Raw genomic sequence first — 16,994 nt, 5'->3', positions numbered from 1 at the left:
GGTTGTGTTACCTGCCCATTCGGGTTCACAAAGAACACTGACCTTAGAGGTTACAAATGTGGGTGCACGGGGGTGCCACTCCACAGGGTGGAATCCTGCCGGCTCTGGATGGAGGGTGGCTGGAGAGCCCAAAGGTGCCCCCAGAGCCCCAGGGCCCCTTGGGGACCACCTAGTCCCCCCCAGCCTGGGAGCCTGACATTTGCTTGCAGTCCTGGCCTGATTCTCCTTGGGAATGGGGTCCTCAGGGGCTTCGCCCAGAGTGACAGCTCCAGAGAGCATGGCCCTGCCTGTGCTGGGTGGCCTGGGGCTTCCTATCCCCCCTGCAATGCCAGCAGCGGCCCCTCTGGGAGGGGCAGACCCTGAGAGCTCATGCGGACATGGCCAGAGAGGTCGCGTCCAGGCCTGGGGGAGGCAGGAGCGCATCTCAGCTGGGGCCTGCTCACGGCCCCTGCCTCCTTGTGGGCAACAGAGGCTACTGGGGGGTGCCCGGGCCAAGTGGCCCAGCCCCCCCAAATCTGCTTTGCCCACCCCCTCCCCCACAGGCATCTCCTGCGGCAAGTCCATGATGAGCTCCGTGAGCCTGATGGGGGGCCGGGGTGGGGTACCCCTCTACGACCGGAACCACGTAACCGGGGCCTCGTCCAGCAGCTCCTCCAGCACCAAGGCCACGCTCTACCCGCCAGTGAGTGGGGCTGGGCGGGGCCCGCCGAGGGCTTGGGTGGGGCGAGACTTGGCGCGTGGCAAAGGCGTGCGGTGAGGACTTGGGGCGGTCTGTGGGCAGGGTGAAGGCTGTGGGCGGGGCTGTGGGCACGGCAGGCTCCGCCTCCCAGGGGTCCCTTCCACCGACTTGCCTGGCCCAAGCAGGTGGTTTCTTGTGATTTCTCGTGATCTCACAATTTCTACAATTATTAACCATTTACCCGCTTTGGAGAATGACGTGTGTGTGTTCTCTTTCCTTCTCCATGACTTTTTGTGACCTTGTTTTCTGTTTAGAAAAGGGCAGTGCTTTTTCATTGTGGACAGTCTAGAGACCACGTGAAAATGCAAAGGGCTGAACTTTCACTCCACTCCCAGCTCCCGGGGGTCGTCTGGGCGGAGTCATCGCCCTCCCCGGGTCTCAGTGTGGGCAGGGCTGCTCAGATCACGCCTTTGCTTCCCTGGTGGGTCCCCAGCCTGGTTTCCACCCCCATCCCACATCCCAAGGCCTTGCTGGTTCCGTGGAAACACTTGGATTGTTTCCCAAAGGACTGACAGACCCTGCATGCTTTCTGTGGCTACAGCACCCCTGTAGCATTGCACAGCCCCAGGGGTGTGAGGGGCTGGCTTCAGCTGAGCCCCACCCAACAGACTCCACAGTAAAGAGGGTGGGGACACTTAACCACAGTGTTCAAGGCCCCCAGCTCCCGCAAGGGGCTCCATGAGCCTGTAAATGTAGAAGTTGGGATCTGATTTCCTTAGTTTGCTTGCTTTTTGATTCTTCAACAGTTGGGCCCACAGTTGCAGCCCGGTTTCCAATGGCTGAATGCTTTTCCACGATGAGGACAGCTTCTTGAGCTTTCTTTGGGGTCTCTCCAGGGAGCACCCTCCCTTTGTCAGGAGCTGCAAACTGTGGGCTCAACACAGCAGGCACGCTTCCTGCCCTCCTGGGCACGTCTCATATCCGGGTGCCATGCCCTCCTTATTGTGCCCAACCCTGACAGGCCCTTGGGAGGGAGGGGACAGGCAGAAGCTGTTATCTCTGGTTCACAGGACAGGGCGGGTGACTCCAAAGGCCAGCGCCTGACTGTGCTGGGGACAGAGGAGCCAAGGAACCAGGGCCTGGAGTTTAGAATACTTGCCACCACCCTTCTCTTCCTCTCTGCTGCTGCCTTCTCCTGGCTCTCAGCTGCCCCCATGTGACCAGTTAGAAATACCAAAATCCATGCGAGGCCACACTTACTCAGGAAGCACCCCGTTTTTCTGCAGTGCAAACTCCAGGATGTTCAGGAAATTGGTTTTTCTTTTCCCCAGCAGCTGCAGAGAATTTTCCTTCCCTGGGCTCTGCTGGGAGCCGGGGGCAGATCTCATTAGGCAACAAGAGATGACAGACATCAGCCAGGTGTTTTCCAACTAACAAATTGTTTTACAGCACCCATATGTGTGCATGGTACAAAATTCAAAAGCTACAAAAGGGCTTGGAAAAGCAGGGCCTCCTTGCGCTTCTCGGGAAGCAGGAGCCCTTCTTACGAGCACCCTGCGGTGGGAGTCCCGTGATCTGTCCTGTGGAAGTATTCAAGGGGCTGCCTTTTATTTCCCCAGCAAGGAGAATTTTTTTTTTTTTATTTACCTTTTACTTTGAGATCATTGTAGATTAACGTGCAGTTGCACAGAATAATCCAGAGGGCTCCCATTTACCCTTCCCCGACTCCCTCCAGCCTGTAGTATAGTATCACAACCGGGAAACTGGCACTTGGATGTCACCAGTTTTACACGTGTCCCTTTAAAGCACCCAGGCACTTGCTCCGAGCCTTGCCTTTTACTAATGCTACATAGAAGCCGCCATTCCCTGGGGACCCCTTGGCCCCCCAACTCAGTCCTGAGCATCTCCGCTTGCCGCCTTGGTCCTCACCCAATACCACGCGGACGTGCTGTCCTGATCCCCGGGGTGCAGATGAGGAGCCATGGGGTTCCGAGTTGGTCGTCAGCGGGTAGTGGCGCCGGCCATCTGGCTCTTGGCCACCCCCCTGCATCCTGAAGTGTGTTCCATGTCCCCGGTGCAGCTGCGCCATCCTCCCTCACGGCTCCCTAGCGCTCCTGCTTAGGTCATGTGGCCAGGTCCACCAGGGCAGGCGTTGAGGCCGCCGTTCTGATGAGACAGCGCTGCCCAGAGACCTTTGCACGTTGCCTTGTGCTCTCCTGCCTGGGGGGAGGCAGCAGGAGCAGTGCTGCCTGCAGGCGCTGAGGGGCTGGCATTTGATGGCTCTTGCACAGTGGCCTCCTTGGAGGACCACTCCTTCCTGCCGCCCCAGCCAGCGCTTCCTGCCACTTTCTCCCCACCAGTCTGATTTAGCATAGAAAAGGAGTCACGGAATCTTACTTCATTACCTGCAACGCCAAGCACCTTATTACGTGTTTAGGAACCTTTGAAATTTTGTTTTCTCCAGAGGATCTGTTTATGTCCTTTTTCTGTGTGGTTACTGGCATTCTTTTTGCCGATTTGTGAGATTTCCCTAGATGTAGATGTAGAGATGGTTCTAGATATAATTAAGGAAATGAGCCCCTTGCCTGGGATGTGTAAGGAAAATATGGTTCCCTAGTGTTTTTGTGTTTCGATTTGCATAATGTTGTGTTTTACCATTTTTGGAGTGACATTATTAAGCTTATCTTTTACGGCGTCTTTTTTTTTTTTAAACTTTAATTTTTCCTTTGTGTTCAGAAAGGCCTTTCCTACTCTGATCACAAAAAACAATTCTCCCCATGTTCTTTTTCTCAGCGTTCTTGTGCTTTCATGTTTTACGTTTAAATCTTTGAGACTTCTGGAACGTAATTAGGTGTACTAGAGGTGTAGGCAGCCAACTTCACTTCTCTGCTGATGGCTGTCAGTTGATCTGTATCAGAACAGGGACAGTAGATGTATAGAATTACCAACAGGGGGTTGGGATGGCAAAGGAGAACCCTAAAGAGCTCAGGAATTCATGCAGAGCTAAGAATGAGCTCCTCAGGGCTGAGAGCCAGATGCATTAGAGCGGGTCCAGCTTACCGGGCTCTGGGAGTTCCAGAAGGTTCTGGAAATCCGGCCACTGGAGTACTGGGGAAGCCATCTCAACAACCCCTCCTTGCCTTAGTGTCCCCAAGGGAGGAAGCTGTGCAGGGATTTGGGGTGAGCCGGTGGAAAGGGGGATGGAAGAGAGGTGGATGCAGTTGGGTCTGCAGGCAGATGTGGGAACGGGGCGCTGCGGGCCTGGGGCAGCTGTGGGGGTCCTTCCCGCTCTGGGTTGTGCTCTCTTCTCTGAAGCCCCCTGGTGTGCGTCCTCCCACCTCGGGGTAGAATCCTGAGGGTGCTGCCCCAGGCTGGCCAGGGTCCCTCCCCAGATCCGGCGCAGAGGTCTGCTGCTCCCCAAGAGGGCAGGGGAGCCCCCCGGGCATATCTCGGGTGGTGCTTGCCCATCGTCAGCCGCTTAGTCCAGGCCGGAGCTGAGGAAACTGAGGCTCAGAGGGGCAGAGCTCTGCCCCAGGGGCCATGTGACTGCCAGCGGACGAGCTGGACTCAGGTCCACCAGGCAGGCCCTTTGCGGAGACCCCAGCGAATTCAGTACTCCGGGGCCCACGGCGATGGCTGTGGGGACGCAGGGAGCAGGGCTGGCCATGCCCGGGCCACGCAGCCAGGTGCCCTGGAGTCAGGACATGGAGTCTGGGAGGCTCAGATGCGCTGTGGGGAGACTACCTGGCGGGTGGCGGCAGGGGGTGCACTGCTGTTGGTTGCCGGGGAAGACACGGACCTGGATGGGGTTCTGGGTCCCAGGTCCCCCCAACCCCCCTACAGGTCTGTGCTGCTCGACTTGGTGGGTGTCGACTGCGTGGTCGCTGGGTGCCTTATGGCCACAGTTTGGGGCACGTGGCAGAACAGTCCTTGGAGAAAGGGGAGCCTTTCCCTGCCTTGCCCAGGAGCCTTGGTGCCCGGCTGAGCCCCTCCTCACCTTGGCGGTGCTTGTGCCCTGGTCAGGGTTCGAGCAGGGAAGCAGAGCCCTGGAATAAGGAACGGAGGATAGGTGGGAGAGGGTGGGCAGGTCAAAGGTCAGCAGGGAGTTGGCGGCAAAGCCCCTGAGGAGCCTCCCGGGGTGCTGGTTCGGGTGGGCACCCTGGAGCTGGCCGGGCTGCCTGCTGCAGGGTGGGGTGGGGCCCACAGAGGGGGACTGGTGTGAGTGCAGGGGCCAGGGAGGGCCGCGGCCCCTCGGCAGCCCTGCCTCTGCCTCTGCACTGGGCATCTGGGCCTGGGCCTGCTGGCCAGCGGGGCCAGCCTGCGGGAGGCCCAGCGAGGGTGCACCCCCTCTCTCCAGGACGACCTTCAGGGTGCAGTGGCTGCTCTGTCATCTCTACCTTCCATGGCTCAATGGAACCACAGAGAAGGGGGTCCCCAGAAGCGAGGCACCAGCTCAGCTGAGTGCAGTGCAACCATGTGGGGGGCAGAAGCCAGAGAGGGGGGTGGGAGGCACTGGAGAGCCCGTGACAAGGCTCGCGTCACCTCTGGCTTTGCTCTCCCCAGATCCTGAACCCACCGCCGTCCCCCGCCACTGACCCCTCCTTGTACAACATGGAGATGTTCTACCCTCCAAACATTCCTCCCACCGCGAGGCCGTACAGGTAAGGCGTCCCCGGGGCACCCGTGGTCCAGGTGAGCTCAGAGGTGTCCCCATCCCCTCGGTGAGGCGATGGAGGGACAGAGCAGAGCTGCTGTGCTTCAGGCCCAGCCCTGCACCCCCGGGCTCTGCCGGCCCTTTCCCAGCGGCCCTGGGCTGTCTCCCCAGGTGGCCTGCAGGCCGAGTTCAGAAACCAAGTGGAATCCCGGCATTCCCGATGGGCTTATGGCCATTTGGCTATGGGCCTCGAATGCCACCAGAGATGGTCTTACCCAGGGAGCCTTTGGGTGTGGCCAACTACTTGTCACCTGCTGCCTGAGGGAGGCTGCGGCACAGGGCCAAAGGTCTGGGGCCCCGGGTCAGACTGCATGGCCTGAATGCCAGCATGTGGGGCTCGACCTCCTGGTGCCTTGTCTTCGCAAGGACCAACCACGGGTGTGAAGTGCTGGCCATGGCGCCCAGCATGGCCCGGGCCCTGGTTATGTGTGAGCTGTGATGACGACTGGCCCTCCTGCCTTGCTACCACAGCCTGTGTAAGCCTGGAAACCCACGGGTCTTCTCAAGCCGACCCTGCACTTCCCACATGGCCCACTGGGGTTGCAGACCCCATTCCCATGTGTGGGGAGGGGCATTTGAGAATGTTGGGGAGGAGTGGGGTCTGGGTGGGCGGGTGTGTGTCCAGGGCCTGGACACAACCTGGGTGGGTAAGGTGGGCACCCCTGCAGCCTATTAACCCAGTGGTCTCAACCACCAGGGCTCACCCTCCAGGAGCACCCACAGGCTGGCCTGAACTGGATGGGCAGTGAGGGTTGGGGGGCCCGGCCAGATCTGCACAGACCCCGGGTCTCAGGTGTGTCCCTTCATCGCCCTAGGTGGAGGTAGAAGCTGGGAGTCATCCCCCTTGCTGCTTGAGCCCCTAAACCCACTGAGGTCCCGGAGCACAGCGCCGCCTGCCCTCTAGTGGCAGTTCCCAGGAATTCTGGGGGGAAGTGGCCTCCGCCTTCTCCCTCCTGCCTGCGAGGGGACTGTGTAGCCCCTGGCAGAGGTCAGCCTTCATTTGCAGCCTCCTCTCCACTAGGACTTGTGATGGCTCCCTAGTACCTTGACACGCCATCTGTCCCTTCCACCCACTTGGCTGTCTCGGGCCATTTTACCAGCAGCCTCGTCTGCCACCGCAGGTTGTGGCTTGTTAATGTCCGGTCCCACCCTTATCCCTGCTCATCTGTCCCCAGCCTTGGCCCCACCCCTGACACTGTCTGACCTCACAGCCCCTTAGGGTCCCTTCCTTCCTCTGAACACTCGCAGGGCACACTATCAGGCTGTTCCTTGGAACCAGGCACCCCTTGCTGGCTCTGGGGGTTGGTCTGCCTTCCAGCCTATCATACCCCCTGCTGTGGCCATAACCCAGGCTCCCACACAGCCCACACCCTGGACTCGGGCCATGGGGCTGACCCTGCGTTTCTGGGCTGCCCTCTGCGTGCAGGAGGCTCTTGGAGGCACAACGGCAAGGTGGGCGATGCCTCCCCGAGTCAGACTGCTTTAACTTCAAGAGGGGCCCATTGCAGCGTCCAGGCTCCAAGATTTGTAGCAGCGATACAGAGGCACCCACCTGCCAAGTCTTTCCTTGAGTCAGACACTGTTTCTAGCACTTTCCACGCAGAATCTCGTTTAATCCTTACTACCACCTTCTGAAATGGGTACAGTTTCTTCACCCCCCTTCAGCAGTGAGGGGTGGTTAGGGCGGTTGCTGAGGTCATGCTGCCAGGCTCTGGAGGCCACTTCCTCCACAGAGGTGACCTTGGCCTGGGGCTCATCCCGGCCAGGCCTGGGCTTGGAGTCGATGTGTTTGTTCCCCGTGATAACTTGCCAGGTAAGTGGTTTAGAGGCACGGACGTGGGTTTTCACAGGCCACGGGGGGTGGGTTCGGAGCCCACCTGTCTGGCTCCGAAGCCCGTGCTTGCTAACGGACGCCCGTTTCCTCCCCAGCTCCGGGGCCCCGTGTCCCCCGGGGTGGCCGGGCAGCCCCGAATCGAGGTCCCCTTCCTCTCTCCCCGTGCCCCGCAGGCCCTACATCCTCCGCGGTGCGGCGCCCCCGACCACGCCCTGCAGCACAGACGTGTGTGACAGCGACTACAGCGCCAGCCGCTGGAAGGCCAGCAGGTACTACCTGGACTTGAACTCGGACTCAGACCCCTACCCGCCCCCGCCCACGCCGCACAGCCAGTACCTGTCGGCCGAGGACAGCTGCCCGCCCTCGCCCGCCACCGAGAGGAGCTACTTCCACCTCTTCCCGCCGCCGCCGTCCCCCTGCACAGACTCGTCCTGACCTCGGCCGGGGCAGCCTGGCCTCTCTCTGCCCCTGTAAATATTTTTAAATATGAACAAAGAAAAAAATATATTTTATGATTAAAAAAATAAATGAATAAATATAGTTGGGATTTTACAAACACGAGAAATGTGAACAGTGGCGGGGAGGGTGGGGCCGGGAGAACTTTGTACAGTGGAGAAAATATTTATAAATTTAATTTTTTTAAAACATACCCGCCATCCTCTCGTGCCATGTGTGCGTTTGAGTTGAAGTGCCAAAGTCGGGCGTCCCTGCCGTGGGCGCGGCCTGCCACCCTCCGGGCGAGGCTGTCTCTTTGCCACGTTCCCGGAGGTGAGGGCTGCGAGGTCTCCTGGGCAGAGGCTGATGTCCCCGCTAGAAGCCATCCTTTCCATCCACACGCCAGGCCGGCCTCGTGGGCATACGGAGGGCCCTGGGCTTGGTACACTGCTCTGCTGTCGCCGTCCTGAAATTGTTACCGACTTAGGAACAGGAGACGCAGCTTTTCCAATTTGGCACCTGGGACCCGCACGTCATGTCCCACTTGGGCCAATCCCGGCCGTGGTCTGAGCGCTGCGTGTGCCTACCCAGGTCTGCTGTCCTTCCAGACGGCACTGAGTGCCAGCGGGCCCCTCTTGTCATGCCGCCCCGCGCTGACCCCAGCGGCTGGGTCACTGTTGGCCCTTAGGTGACGTGGCTCGCCCGGGGTCACGCCGCAGAACTCGCAGGCTGCAGAGGCTGGGCTCCAGTCCCCCCAGAACTCTGGATTCCAGTTCCTTCAGGTTGGGGCACATGCCCTGAGGTGACAAAGTGCAAACTGAGCAACCTGGAGGAGGATCTGCTGACTCAGAGGCAGCAGCTTTATCCCTGGGGAGCCCCAGGAACCCCGTCTTCCAGTCCTGCCAGCCTTCTGGACTGAGAGGGCCTGCCCGGAACCCAGGCAGGCACCTGCCCTCTGCCCCAGCACCCAGCGTTGTCCCCAGCCAGGGGCCTCTCTTGCATTCTCCTTTCTCCTCTCCGACAGCCAGCCAGGAGGAGTGGGGACCTGGCCTCCTACCAGGTGCCAAATAAATCGGCCAGTTTACATAGGCATCTGTGGTGTACAGAGCCCTTGCTTACGTCACTTGTAAGATTAGTCAGACACAGCCCTCCCTCAATGCTGCTCTAAATCCAGGGATTGAGGCCGACTCGGTTTCCAAACTGGTGGGGAAAGAATAGCACTTGCAACTTCCCAGAGTGGGCGTTGAGTGCAGCCGGGAAGGCAGGAGGGCTTCCTGGAGGAGGCGATGCCTGAGCTGTGCCTTAAATGAGGTTAAATTAACTGGCCACCACTCAAGCCCTGTGGGGTGTCCCTTGTGTAATGGACCCCCTCCCCGCCAGTGGCTCAGCTGTACCCTCCTCTAATCCTTGTTCCAGGATGGCTATGGGGGCTCCCTCCCTGCCCTGGGTCCAGCAGCCCCCACTGGGCCTACAGCTCCCCTGGGACACTGAGGTAGGACCCCCGGACTGTGGGACAAAACCCACGTGGCTGTTGGGGGAGCCAGGACATGGGTGATGGGGTGGGGGTGGGGGAGCATCCTACCCCTGGGAAACCTGGGTGGAAGGGAAGGTGGGTGGGGGCTTGGATCCCATCCAGCCCCTGTAGGGCTCCTTGCAGACTCTCCAGCTGGCTCTTCACAGCATGGGGTCTCTGCTGAACACAGCCTCAGATGGAGGGGCAGAGAGCCCGCCAAGGAAGCCCTAGCTGGCTCCTCTTCTCTCGCTCCTCCTCCAGAGTCTCACGCCTTTACTTCTCTTCACCCATGGGCCCTCTTTCCTTTTCTTACCCCGTAAGCTCACTGGTAACCCTGGTCCTCAGCACCCCCAGCCTTTCCATCTACCCCCCATCCCTTGGTAGAGGAAAATACTCACCTCCTTCCCACCCCAGGCTGAATCTCAATGCAGGGAAGAAAAGGAAAAGAAACAGAAGGGTTCCATGTCCATGTTCAAATGTGTCAAAGCTTCATAGCTCACTAGAGCCCCCAGCTGTCCCCTTCTCTCCACCGCATCGCCTCTCGACCCAACCCAGCACCAGCCAGGAGCTGGGCTGCTGGACACCAGCCTTGGCCCTTTTTAGGACACGTCTTCTGCCACGAGGTCCCCCACGCCAGCCGGCGGACCAGTGCTAGCCTGGGGTGGATGCTGCCCTGGTGAAAGCAGAAAAGAAGTTAGTGAGCTAGTCACTCCTGAGTGTGTGTTAAGATGTCTTTTATGAAATCATGGCAATAATAAGTGGAATTCGTATCCTCCCCCCCCCCCCCCCCCCCCCGCAAAAGATATGCCCTCCCAGATTCTGTGAGTGTGACCTTATTTGGAAAAATGGTCTGTGCAGATAAAATTAAGCTAAAGATGTCACGAGAAGTTCATTCTGGATTAACTGGGTGGGCCCCCGGTCCAATGGCGTGTCATTTTAAGAGACAAAAGAGAAGACACAGAGACAGATGGAGACAGAGACTGAAGTGATGTGTCTACAAGCCAAGGAAAGCGAAGGAGTGCTGGCAGCCACCAGAAGCCTGGAGAGAGACAGAAGCAGGCTCTTCAGCCCTACCCACTCCTGGATTTCTGGCTTCAGAACTGTTACAGAATACATTTCTGTTATTTTAAGCTACCAAGTTTTTGGTGATTTGTGGCAGCAGCCCTGCGAAACTGATATGGTCTTTTTATCATTACTTGATAGAATTGAAATTTGGTTGTTCTATATTTGTCCCCAAATGTAATTGTTGGATACAAGGCATTCATTATACTCTTCTCCCTACTTCTGAATGTATTGGCCAATTTTTATATACTTTTTTAAAAAGTCCAGGATTGAAAACTTAAGTATTAAAAGTTAACCCATAAGACCATTGGGGGAAAAGGGCAAAACTGGTGACCTTTGAAATCTAGAAGTCTGGGAAGGTGGATTCTAGGATGGGGAGGCCAGTCTGGATACAATGCAGAGCTGCAAAATCACTTCCTGCGGTTCGCCACGGTGCTCAAGGGACAAGCTACCCTCACATGCCTCTCCCTCCAGGAAGCCCTCCCTCACCTCAACCCCTCTGGTTAGGTTGGAAGCCCACCGTGACTGGAGACGTTTCCTTGGGTGAAGTACTGCGGTTTAATTATAGTGCACGTGGCCCCGTGACTCACCTCAGAATCTGGGATGGGGAGGCTCACAGCAGGTGCTGGCAAAGCCTTTGATGATGAATGAATAAAAGGATCAGAGGGTGGCAGAAGTCTCCACAGGCTCCCCAAGAGGGCGGGGTAGACCTGGCTCAGCCTCCTTCTCAGGCACCAACCCTGTCCCAGGGCTCCCAGCCCCAGCCCCTCTTGCCTGGATTCCTGCAGCACGCCCCTCTTGCTCCAATCCCTCCTTTCTAAAGTATTCAGGTGGTCCTGAATACACCTCTCCTGCTCTGAAACTTTCCCTGGCTCCCACTGTCCCGGCATAAAACCCGAGTTCCTTAACCTGTCATCCAAGACCTCCATGATTTGCTCCTGACCTGCTTCACATCCTTTCCCCTCAATCTTGTGACACCCCCTCCCCGGGTGCTGTGCTCTTGTTTTCCCTCTGTGGCCCTCCCTTCCTCGTGCCCAGAAATGGGTTTCAGTCTGGGCTGCCCCCTCTGGCCCTGGGACCTCTCTGAGCAGTAGGATCAGGACTCTAGCATTCAGCCTGGGAGACTGCCCACCCGCCCCACCCTCCACCCTCCTCGAGGTCTAGCACCCTTCAGGGCAGACTCAGGCTGGAAGGTGTCGCCACTGTACTTCCCAGGTGAGTCAGGGCAGTCAGGTTACCCGGCAAGTCGTCCAGCCAGTAAGGGTTAGGGTGTTCAAATGCTTCTGGGCCTTAGTTAATCATCTGTAAAGCGGGGATGAGAAAACTGTTCTGAGGCTGCCAGCAGTGAACCCTGCCTCTAGCCGCAGGCTCTGCTGAAGGGGCGAGCTGGGCTGGGGAGGAGGTCACGTTTGCACCAGAACCCCAGCTTCCCCACCCCAGGTGTGTGTGTGTGTGTGTGTGTGTGTTTGTGTGTGTGTGTGTGTGTGTGTGTGGGGGGGCTGACCCAACCCAAATCGGCCCGTTTCTCCCTGCAGGTTGGCAGCGGGTCCCTGAAGGTCTGACTAAGGAGGAGGAGAGAACTCAGGCCAGCTGAGGCCCCCCCTGCAAAGGGTGGGGAGAGGCGCAGAGAGGCGTCGAGCTGCAGGGATAGGAGATCCAGGGTGCAGCCAGGTGCCCTGCTGGACAGGTCCTGTCCCCGCCCCCTGGCCGAGCTCTGCCCCGTTTCCCAGGCCTGAATTCCTGGGGGCAGCTTGGAGGAGCTCACAGCAGGCACCGGCCACCCCTGACCCAGCCAGCACTACGGGGCTCCCAGGCCCCTGAGGTCTGGGCACTGGAGACTATTGGGGTCTTCTGAACGTAATGGCAAGTTCTGTAGCACACCCCCTCCCCGGGACCCGGCCTTGTCGCCCACCCCTGCCACCTCTTCGTCTTGCCATGTCCTTCCCCCCAGGCCCACCTCCACGAGGGCGCCAAAGCCCCCCTTGGGGTCTCTGTGCACAGGCTCCTCCCTCCTTCCTCGGCAGGGCCCCGCCACGCGCCCCCCAGCCCCCCAGCGCCCCAGGCCGCCTGGCTCTGAGCACGGTGCTCGGGAAGGCGCCCCCGCACCAGCCTCCTCCGGGACACCACCTGGGGTGCAATTCGGCGCCGGACGGAGCCCCAGGGCTTCCTGCACCTTGTCCCGCCTTTCATCGCCCACCTCGAGCTCCGGCCCTCCTGCCGGTGCGCCGACCCCGTTCTCGCGGTGGGCACGGGGCGGGGTCCCGAAGTCGAGGAGGTCTCGCAGCGAGGGAACTGGCGGTGACATGCGGGGTCAGGGGTCACCCGGACGAGCGTTTTGGGAGACAAAAGGGACATGCCAAGAACCCTTTTCGTCGCTTCGCCCTCGTTTCTGGAAGAGCTGCTCTACTCCGTTACTGAGGAGATGAAGATTGGACGGGGTACTTCAGGATTTCGGGGAAGCTCCCTGGAAAAAAAAAAAAAAAAAGCGTTTGGATGTGGAGAATGCGGGCATCGATCCCGCTACCTCTCGCATGCTAAGCGAGCGCTCTACCATTTGAGCTAATTCCCCCGCTCGGGGGTGCTTTTGTCGCCGGGCAACACATTGCGGGAAACGTCATCAGCGGCGTCCTCACGAAGCCCCGCCTGCCGGCCCGTTCTCCCATTGGTTCCCCTGAAGCTCCAGTTCCACGGTCATGATTGGTTTGGCTCAATTTCGTCTTAAAGAGCACTGCCTACAGGATTGGTGGTCAGAAGCGTCCGTCAAGTGGAGGCCCGCTGTTGCTACGGCACAGGGGGACCCCGCCGGGTTTCTCCTGGTTTCTGATTTGTTTCTCCAGCCAGACCCCGGGGTCCTAAAGGTTCCGGATGCGTCAAGTCCATGGGAAAAGAATGCGCTCCCCGAGCCTGACTGACGGCGACCGCGAGCCAATCGGAGTGGACGCCGCGGAGCCGCTGGGTGACCCAATAGGCTGCAGGGGGCAGGAGTGCGAGACCAATGCGCGTAGAGCCGGGGGCGGGGGCAGGGCTGCGATTGGCCGTGAGGCGTCCGGAGGGAGGGCGGGGGGAGCTCAAGGCCTGCTTGATACGTCCGCCATTTTGGGCGCTTCGCTGATGGTGTCGGTGAGCGCGTTTCCCGCCTGAGCGCAACTAGCGGCGGGTCGTGGGCACCTCCAGGTAACCGGGGGGGAGACGACGGGGCGGGCCGCGGCGCCGGGCGCGCCGGGCGCGCAGGCGGGCGCGCGGGGCCTTCCGCCGGGGCCTGGGCTGCGCGGGGAGGGAGCGTCCCGGCCCCTCTTCCCCTCCCCCCCGGAATCCGCTCGCTCCGCGGGCCCGGGAGGCGCGGCGGCCAGTCCTCCTGTCCGGGCCCGCGCCCGCCCGTCCGTCGCTGTCAGCCGCCCGGCTGGCCCGCCGCGCGCCCCGGGGCCCCTGCGGGCCGGGCGCCGGGGGCGGGACGCGGGCCGGGGAGGCGAACTTTGCGCCCGCCTTGACGTTCGCGGCCTTGAGCGGCGGCCGGCGGCGGCGCGCCCCTCACCGGGCTCCGAGCTCCGCTTGTCCGCCCCGCCGCCCAGAGCCCGGCGCAGGGTCGGGAGGCACCGGCCGTCTTTCCCTCCCCCCGGGTCTCCCCGGCCGCGGGCTCCCGGAGAACTTTTCGCGGTGCGGGCCCCCGGGAGCGTGTCAAGTTGAGGCAGCAGCTCGCTGTGAAGATTCGCGACGGCCATTGTTGGACTCTGTGCTCCGGGAAACAAGTTTTGTGGGCTTCTGTTAATTCGCCGCAGAGTCATCGAAAGACACAAAAACCAGTTCGGAGTGTTTAACGTCCCCTTCCAAGTGATTTTTAACTCCGGTGTTGTGACTCGAACGGCGACCTGGTCGCCAAAGCTTCCCTGGCGAATATGAGCGAGGGGGGTGGTCCTTCATGTGGCCTGAAGTACCTCCCTCTTAAAGAAGCCCATTCGCGGGGAACTTTCTTCGCTCGAGATCCTGCTTGCCTCGGTTGCCACTTGGACTTGTAGTTTGCAGGTGGACCCACGAGTCTTTGGGTATAGAGCTCTGGGACCTGACGCCCCAGCCTCGTAACTTAACGTCATTTCCCCGGTTACTGCACATCTTCTCTGGGGGTCGGATAGAGTTGTTTATGCGTTGCTTTTATGGGAGGGACGCTGTAGTTTCTTCGCATCGTCACAGCACTTGTTATTGTTCGTACTGTCCCATTTTATTAATGGGACGTTAACTTTGATTTTGCCCTCAAGGTCATGAGGCAGGCAGGTAACCACTGGGAAAGGGAGCCCAGATGTCCAACCGCTGGCGAGTGTTTGATTAGTTAGTGGTGGTGTCTGAGCTTCTTTCGCTGTGGAGTTAGATTGTCTGGATTCAGAGCTTGGCTTGACCACTTTCTAGCTCTGTGACCTTGGGCAAGTTACTCAACCTCTGCTTCTGTAATATGGGAATAATGGTGTCCACCTCAGGGTTGTCAGGAGTGAGCTAATGTATTTTAGGTAAAGCAGGTAGAACGGTGCTTGACACACAGAGAGCAACCCGGTAATTAATGGCTATTGTTAATAATTTCAATTTGATTTTTAAATACTGAGATACTGTTAGGAAGTGAGATGAATGGTTAAGCCCTTGCTCTTGATGACTGGTGACTCTCGTTAGAAAGCTTTGTGTAATTAAGAGACAGTTGGGTCTGAGAAGAGGAACTAGAAGTTGTTTTTATTTTCAGGGTTGAGGGTGGTTGAAGAGTCATCAAATAACATACTTTTGTTGGAGTAATTTGTGGTGGTGTCTCAGAATGTTTTGTCTAAGAGGTGGTTAAATACAGAAAAGCCCATCAAAAACTTGAGTAGGACCCTGTTCTTCATGTGCTTGTGGGTACTATTTGGGTGTGATTAGTAAGTCAGCATTTGGCCCCAAATAAATAACTCCGGAGTTTCTCAGTGTACTCATGTACTTTGTTATTGAGGTTTGAATTAAAACAGCTAAGATGTTGAAAAGGTACTGTATATTGAGATATACTTCACTGAAGAAGTTTGGGAAAATAACTGTTGTCCTTGGTAGTGGATGCTTTGAAAGCTCTTTTGCGTTTCAGTATGTCTGATCAGGGAGTCTAGAATATTTAACAAAATGTCATCCGCCAGGTCACACTCACCATCTTTTATTTCTTTGCTCTTCTCCAGCTGTGGTACTCAAACCATGCTTTCCTTTCTTGGTATTACTTGTTTGGGACCTGACTTGCTTTATTGCACTGGGGAAGTATATGTAGATAGACTTATTTTTAAGTAGAGATGAGAATCTTTGTCGTGTAACTTAAGAATAGGAAGAAGGTTGTTTTAGGTTTAGAAAGCTTTAGCTTCTTTTGTGTAAAGTTTAGCAAAACACCAAAAACTTGGTAGTTTCCTTTCACTCATTGAGAATTGCTATAGCTGGATAGGAAATGGATAGTAATAGAATTAAGATTTGGCACTGTGAGGTTTTCTTTGCTTCTTTAAGATGATTTTTTGCTTCTGTTTGGTAGGTACAAGGATAATGTGCTTATTATTGATAAAGCAGAGTATGTGTCAGTATCAGCATTGAGTTTGTTTCTGTGATAAGCTTGAATCTTCTAGCTTTGTATTTTGGATATTTGAGAGGCAGCCTGTGTATATATTGGTCTAAAATTTGACAATATTTTTCTACACTTAAGACTTAATGATATTGATAATGAAGTTCCTCTCATCTAAAACTCAGCATTGATTTTATGTCATATAAAACACAAGAATCTGTGGTTTGGTCCTCAAGGTCTGAGAGTGTCCAGGGTGGGCTGGTAATGTTAGCTGCTGTTTCTTGAGTGAGGATTTACTGAAAAATATACACATAGATTCTTGGCTTAAAGTAGCTTTCACATTTTTTTCCTAAAGAGAACCTCAGATGGTTGATTTTTAAGTTTACTTTAGATCAGCATTTCTCAGCTGGGGGTATTTTGTCCCTCAGGGAACATTTGGCAATGTCTGGAGACATTTCGGGTTGACTGGGGAAGGGGGTACTACTGGTATCTAGAAGGTAGAGGCCAGGGATGCTGCTAAACATCCGACAATGCGCAGGACAGCTCCCCCGCAACAAAAGAGGATCTAGTCCCAAGCAAGATTGAGAAACCCTGCTGTTGGTTAGACTGGCCTGCGTTAGAATCCTTTGGGACACTTTTTTTCTTTTCTTTTAACATTTTTTATTGTGAAATGTAGCGTATATGAAACAGTGAGAAAAAGCAGTAACTTTCAAAGTCCATTTCCACAAGTAGTTACAGAACAGATTTCAGAGTTTGTTATGGGTTACCATGCCACTATTTCAGATTTTCCTGCTAGCTGCTCCAAAATGAGGGAGACTAGAAGGAATATTAATATAGTGATCTAGCAGTCATATTCGTTTGTTAAATCCCATTTTCTTTGTTATAACTCCACTTTTCATCCTTCTCCCAATCTATAGGGATCTCTAGGCAATGGCCATTCTGACTTTTTTAGGTTGAGAAGGGTTTTTGACACTAAAGAATAGGGAGATGTAATTAATTGATAATCTTGGAGAAACTTTTCCCTGTGGGTTTCAGGATTTATCTGACCTTGGAACCTTCTAGGAATTGTAGATTCTAGGAAAGCAAATTTATTGCATGAAACTTTTATGGAATCTCAATTTGAGCCTTAGGTGCCCTTAAGAGTTAACAGGAGTGATGTTGGTTGGGATTTAGCAAACCACTCTAATTAGCACTAACTGGCTCTTGCATAAAAGTAAC

At 56.5% G+C, this 16,994-nt stretch overlaps 2 protein-coding genes, 1 long non-coding RNA gene and 1 other non-coding gene across 14 annotated transcripts in view; 2 read left to right on the top strand and 2 right to left on the bottom strand.

The window, feature by feature from the left end:
• LRP5 (LDL receptor related protein 5) overlaps positions 1 to 7,872 on the top strand; it is a 125,704-nt gene extending 117,832 nt beyond the window's left edge. For all 4 annotated transcript variants that reach the window (XM_077115476.1, XM_077115477.1, XM_077115478.1 and 1 more), the window contains 3 exons: positions 543 to 682; positions 5,243 to 5,340; positions 7,401 to 7,872. In XM_077115476.1, the coding sequence (XP_076971591.1) occupies positions 543 to 682; positions 5,243 to 5,340; positions 7,401 to 7,662 (500 nt within the window). In that variant the 3' untranslated portion in view covers positions 7,663 to 7,872. The remainder of the gene's footprint in view (positions 1 to 542; positions 683 to 5,242; positions 5,341 to 7,400) is intronic.
• LOC143646505 (uncharacterized) lies at positions 6,045 to 13,201 on the bottom strand. The gene is made up of 8 exons (XR_013157491.1): positions 12,789 to 13,201; positions 12,435 to 12,701; positions 11,476 to 11,539; positions 10,828 to 10,872; positions 9,574 to 9,848; positions 8,250 to 8,459; positions 7,878 to 8,128; positions 6,045 to 7,695 (listed from the first exon to the last, which is right to left on the bottom strand). It is a non-coding gene; the product is annotated as an uncharacterized LOC143646505 (long non-coding RNA).
• On the bottom strand, positions 12,734 to 12,806 carry TRNAA-AGC (transfer RNA alanine (anticodon AGC)). Its single transcript has one exon. It is a non-coding gene; the product is annotated as a tRNA-Ala (tRNA).
• Positions 13,202 to 13,284: 83 nt separating the features above from the next.
• Positions 13,285 to 16,994, top strand: part of PPP6R3 (protein phosphatase 6 regulatory subunit 3) — a 201,272-nt gene continuing 197,562 nt past the window's right edge. For 7 of the 8 annotated variants that reach the window (XM_077115458.1, XM_077115457.1, XM_077115455.1 and 4 more), the window contains exon 1: positions 13,285 to 13,411. The gene's annotated coding sequence lies outside the window, so the exon portion shown is untranslated. The remainder of the gene's footprint in view (positions 13,412 to 16,994) is intronic. The other variant, XM_077115451.1, reaches the window with a different exon arrangement.

This window comes from Tamandua tetradactyla, chromosome 9 (genome assembly GCF_023851605.1).
Source record: "Tamandua tetradactyla isolate mTamTet1 chromosome 9, mTamTet1.pri, whole genome shotgun sequence".
In the NCBI taxonomy this organism is placed as follows: Eukaryota; Metazoa; Chordata; class Mammalia; order Pilosa; family Myrmecophagidae; genus Tamandua; species Tamandua tetradactyla.
Note: the sequence above shows the minus strand (reverse complement) of the source record. Positions and strands in the feature narration are given on the sequence as shown.